Raw genomic sequence first — 5,501 nt, forward strand, 5'->3', positions numbered from 1 at the left:
ACCTTAATTGCTTTATACACAGTTTAACAAATTACTTTCCTAGAGGAGAATCACCCAAACACTAGCTTGAATTCTCTTGAAATAGATTATCTTGCTACTCCCTTGAAATAGGAGGTTTTGAGAAGTAATTTTCATACCTAGGGTTTTTGAACGAAAAGGTGATAAAATTAACTGAACCCACGTTTATATAGTTTCTGATGGACGCGGGAGAAGTACATCCAAGAAGGACGGGACGTACTTCTAAGTACGGGCTGTTCTTTCAGGCCATACTTTCAAGAATTTTACAGAGGCAATTGTTGAGACACGGGGAAAGGACGGGCAGAAAGGACGTCCCGTCCTTTGAAGTATGGGCCGCACTTTCCCTAAAATTTCCAGAAAGTTCAGATTTGCAAAGCCAAAGAATGCCCACAGAAGTACGGGCCGCACTTTCCCTAAAATTTCGAGAAAGTTCATATTTGCAAAGCCAAAGAATGCCCACAGAGTACGGGCCGTACTTTGAAGTACGGGCCATACTTTCATCATAGAATTCATCAATTACTATTGAAAATGGGATTTTCATTCCAACACTCCCCATTTTGGTTTCTACGTCCCGAATTGTGAACATAACCTAACTTATAAGGTTCAAAACGACTAGTAAAATGCTTTCACATTCCATATGGATTTACGGGATGTTACATGAACCCTAAGCTAAAAATAAGAATTTTCTTCAATTGATCATGAAATTGATATAGGATTGGGCTGATTTTTGGTATAGGCTCTGTAGATCATGGGTAGACCAATTTTGGTAAAATTTTCTAATTTACCCTTTTGACTCGGAATCCTATTTTGGGTGCCGTTTTGGGTTCGGATTATTTCTATGTCAATATAGGTACCGATAGACCCGTGTTCTAATGTACAGTCCATATTTGACCAGATTGGGGCCATTCAGAGGTCGTACGAAAAGGCAAGAAGAATTTGTGATTCAAACACCTAACTTCAGGCAGGTTGAGACTTTGTACTTTACATAGAGTGTCGTGACTGGTATAAATGAACCTAATTAAGAGGGATAATGGGGTTACTAAAGGGATCTCGATACTCGAGAGGTGACGAACACTTGTATGGAGTACCTATGCCATGATATGGGTAATTGTGTAGTTAAATTGTATAGTAGGTCTAAATGCCATTCTTTGGGCATTAGCTTGTAGATGTTATGATCCTATGGATCTGTGATTGGGTTTTGAAGCTGGTACCTTCTGCAACATTAGGTCAGTTAACAGTATGGAAGCCTTTACAACACTCATTCAAATGCAAAATAAGTATCACTTTGGTTTTGTGGGATTATTGGAGCCTTTTCAGATAGTAGAAAAAATTTAAGACTATAGGAGGAGAATAGGAATGTAGCATACTTTGGTGAACTGCTTTTGTAGATGACCTTTTTGAGTTTAATGTATTGATGGATCATGTTCAGCAGCTCAGCCTCAATTTAAGAGTTGTGGGTAAAATGAGGTAATGGTGATCACCTTGGTGTATGCAAAATGTACTCAAAGAGAAAGAAAGGAATTGTGGGAAAATCTGGCTAATAATATTCAACATCCTTGGTTGGTAGGTGGGGATTTCAACTCTATTGTAGCTGATTCTGAGAAATATGGGGGTCTGCTAATTACTTTAAATGACATTCAAGACTTCAGGGCTTGTATTCTGAACTGTAATATTGAGGACTTGGGTTTTAAAGGCAGCAATTATATATGGTGGAATGGACATAGTGGAGAGGATTATATTTTTAAGAGACTTGATAGATGCTTGGGTAACAAAGTTTTGCTAGATAAGTTTCCTGGCACTGAAGTCACTGATCTGATCAGAACAGGGTCTAATCATGCTCCATTGTTAATATCTTACTCAGGAGATAATGAACCAATTCAAAACTTTTAAATTTCTGAATTTCTGGGTGAAGCATGAATCCTTTTTAGATAAAGTAAAGGGATTTTGGTCTGTGGATTTTATGGCAAACCCTTTTACTCTTTTTCATCACAATTTGAAAAAGGTAAAGGCATGTTTGAATCAGTTGAGTAAAGAAACTTATGGAATATATATAAAGAGATTGAGACTCTGGAGGATATTTTTAAAGTACATGAACAACAGTTTGAAATGCAACCAACTCCAATTAACAGGGAGAGTCTTCACAGAGTTCAGGCAAAGTTAACCAAATTTTTGCACTTGGAGGAGGAATTGTGGAAGCAAAAAGCTGGGACGCAGTGGTTCCAATATAGGGATAGGAACACTAAATTCTTTCATGCTTATGTAAAAGGAAGAAGAAAGAGGCTTCAAGTGAAGAGGACTCAAGATCAACAAGGAAACTGGCTGGAGGAAAAAGAGGAGATAGTAGAGGACGCTTTGAGATTCTACAGAGATCAATTTACTAAAGAGGAAGATCCTTCTGATTTTGAAATTTTAGATCACCTTCCTAGGATCATTGATGAGGCTATACAAATAGAAACAGTGGGCATACTTACTGAGGAAGAAGTTAAGAAAGTGCTTTTTGGCCTAAATGGGGAGAGTGCAGGTGGTCCAGAGTTTTACACGTTTGTTCTATCAGTTTTGTTAAGAAATAATCAAGGAAGATATTGTGCAGATGGTGATTGCTTACTTTTGTGGGGCAGAGGTACTAAAATTCATTAAACATACTAATTTGGTACTCTTGCCTAAAAAGGATGTTATATCAACATTTTTAGACATGAGACCAATTAGTTTGAGCAACTTTGTGAACAAAATTTTCTCAAGACTACTTCATGAAAGGTTAGTGGATAAACTGGATGATATTGTCTCACTGAATTAGGCTAGTGTTCTTAAAGGAAGGAGTATTGTTGAAAATAGTTTTCTTACTCAGGAGATTGTGGCAGATATTAGATTAAGGACCAAGCATGAAAATGTGGTGATCATGTTGGACATGGCTAAGGCATATGATACGGTATCCTGGTTGTTCCTAACAACATTTCTAAGGAAATTAGGATTTCATGAGATATTGATAGGTATGGTATTCAGAAGTGTCAGCAATAACTGGTACTCAGTGTTACTTAATGTCCAACATAAGGGCTTCGTTCAATCATCTAGAGGAGTTAAATAGGGAGATCCTTTATCTACAACATTTTTTATACTTACCTCTGAAGTGCTTACAAGGAACTTAAATGCTTTACACCATATTTCACAATTTAAGGGATTTGGGATGCCTAAATGGAGTCCAAAGATCAATCATTTGGCAAAAGCAGATGACATGATTATTTTCTCATTAGTTGATGTGTTATCAATGGAGTTGATCATGGCAATTTTAAGGAAGTATGAGAAGATGTCTGGGCAGAAGATTAACATGGCAAAGAGTTCTTTGCATATGCATCAGAATGTGCCTGCTGATATAAGTATTACTGTTGAAATTGCTACAGGAATTGAAAGGAAGGATTTTCCTTTCATGTATCTTGGCTTTCTAATTTTTCATAGTAGGAGAAGAAAGGGTTTCTTTAATGTAATCATGCTCAAGATCATGAACAGATTACAGGGTTGGAAGGGTAAATTGCTATCTTTTGGGGGGAGAGCTATTTTGATCAAGCATGTACTGCAGAGCATGCCCATACATCTGTTGTCAGCAGTCAACCCACCAGACTGTGTGATTAATAAAATGCATAGGATCTTTGCTCAATTTTTTTGGAGTAATACAATTGGAGGAAGGAGTAGACATTGGGTAGCTTGGAACAAGATGTGTCTACCTATCAAGGAAGGAGGTTTGGGCTGCAGATCACTACATGATGTGTCCATGGCTTTATATTGTAAGGTTTGGTGGAATTTTAGAACAAAACCTTCCTTATGGCATGCTTTTATAAGTAATAAATACTGCAAGAGGGAGAATTCAGTGGTTGTACAGTGGAGATATGGCACACAAACATGGAAAAAGATGTTAGAGGCTAAGGACTTGATAGAACACCAAATTTGGTAGCAAACCAAAGTTGGTAATTCACAGTTTTGGTTTGACAATTGGACAGTAATGGGAGCACTGTACTATGCAATACCAGGAAATGTATTTGACGAAAATGTGCAGAATGTTCATGAAGTGGTTAATGGTGAGGAATGGGATGTTGTGAAACTAACAACTATATTACATGAGGACATTGTTCTACACATAACTAATACTATTGCAGCACCAAGAGTAGATAAAGGTTTTGACAGGTCATGGTGGTTATTGACTAATAAAGGTTAGTTTTTTGTTAAAACTTCCTGGGAGTATGTGAGACGTGCAGGTAGGGCAGATATACAAACACATGTGGATAAAAGGGTTGCCTTTCAAGATTTCATTTTTCCTATGGAGATGCTGGAAATTCAGAGTGCCAACTGATGATGTGCTTAAAGGAATGAATTACCATATAGTGTCTAGATGCTGGTGTTGTTCTCCTCCAAAAGAAGAAACAGTACATCATCTATTCGATAATTCATATGTGGCAAACAGTATGGTATGCACCAGTAAGAGGAAAGCTCAGAGGAATTTTCAAGGCAGTACCATCAACTGTTATATGGCAAATCTGGAAAAGGAGAAATAGTATAAAGCATGGAGGAAACAAATCACTGGGAAGGGCAATTTTTCAAGTTTACAACATAATTCAGAGATTGGTACAGGTTAGGAATCCTTCATTTGGAAATGTACCAAACTAATGGGAAGACTCAATCAAATTGATGGAGGAGGAAAGAGCTAAGTTGAAAATTACTAAGGTGATGTGGAATTTTCAACTAAGAAACTGCGTTCTATGCAATACAGATGGGGCTTCAAGAGGCAATCCTGGCAGAAGCTCCTATGGCTTTTATTTGAGGAATGCAGAAGGGAACATAATCTATGCTCAAGCAGAGGAGATGGGTATCACAACTAACATAGATGCTGAGGTGATGGCTATTCTAGAAGCTTTGAGATACTGCAGGAGTAGAGGAATGGATAACATTATCATACAGATTGACTCTGAAAAGGTGTACAAAATATTGGAAGAGGGTTGGAAATCACCTTGGGGAATAACTATATGGATTGAGGAGATCAAGGATTTTAGAAATAACATGAATGTGTCCTATAGCAATAACTTAAGAGAAGGTAACAAGTTGGTTGATGCTTTAGCTAATCAGGCCCTTGATCATGGTCCTGTTCATTGTAATGACTTTTAGGGATTGCACACTATATGCAAGAAGATCCTAAATAGTGACAAGGCACAGATCCCATACTTGAGAATCAGGAGTATAACTTGAGAAGCTATGAATATGGAGTTTGCAGATATTAAGGAGGGTGGGAAGTGTGGAAATCTAGAAAAAGGGGGACATATTATCATATTTAAATCCAAGAGGAAGAGAACATGGTGGCTTTTGCTAACCTATTTTCTTTTTTGCAGGTTCTTTTTATATGCAATAATTTTTGAAGCACAAGCAGGTTTTGAAGACATTAAAAAACAACAACAATTTTGACAGACATAGGCAAGGCATATTACACAAGGGAATAGTTTTTA

The 5,501-nt window shown here is 37.4% G+C and overlaps 2 protein-coding genes across 2 annotated transcripts; both read left to right on the top strand.

The window, feature by feature from the left end:
* Positions 1-2,124: 2,124 nt before the first annotated feature.
* On the top strand, positions 2,125-3,961 carry LOC132048838 (uncharacterized). The gene is made up of 2 exons (XM_059439524.1): positions 2,125-2,638; positions 3,144-3,961. Exons 1-2 carry the CDS (start codon positions 2,125-2,127, stop codon positions 3,959-3,961), a joined length of 1,332 nt encoding a protein of 443 aa, XP_059295507.1.
* Positions 3,962-4,009: 48 nt separating this feature from the next.
* On the top strand, positions 4,010-5,166 carry LOC132048839 (uncharacterized). Its single transcript, XM_059439525.1, has 2 exons — positions 4,010-4,217; positions 4,775-5,166. Exons 1-2 carry the CDS (start codon positions 4,010-4,012, stop codon positions 5,164-5,166), a joined length of 600 nt encoding a protein of 199 aa, XP_059295508.1.
* The last annotated feature ends 335 nt before the right edge of the window (positions 5,167-5,501 follow it).

The sequence above is a fragment of the Lycium ferocissimum genome, chromosome 3 (assembly GCF_029784015.1).
Source record: "Lycium ferocissimum isolate CSIRO_LF1 chromosome 3, AGI_CSIRO_Lferr_CH_V1, whole genome shotgun sequence".
In the NCBI taxonomy this organism is placed as follows: Eukaryota; Viridiplantae; Streptophyta; class Magnoliopsida; order Solanales; family Solanaceae; genus Lycium; species Lycium ferocissimum.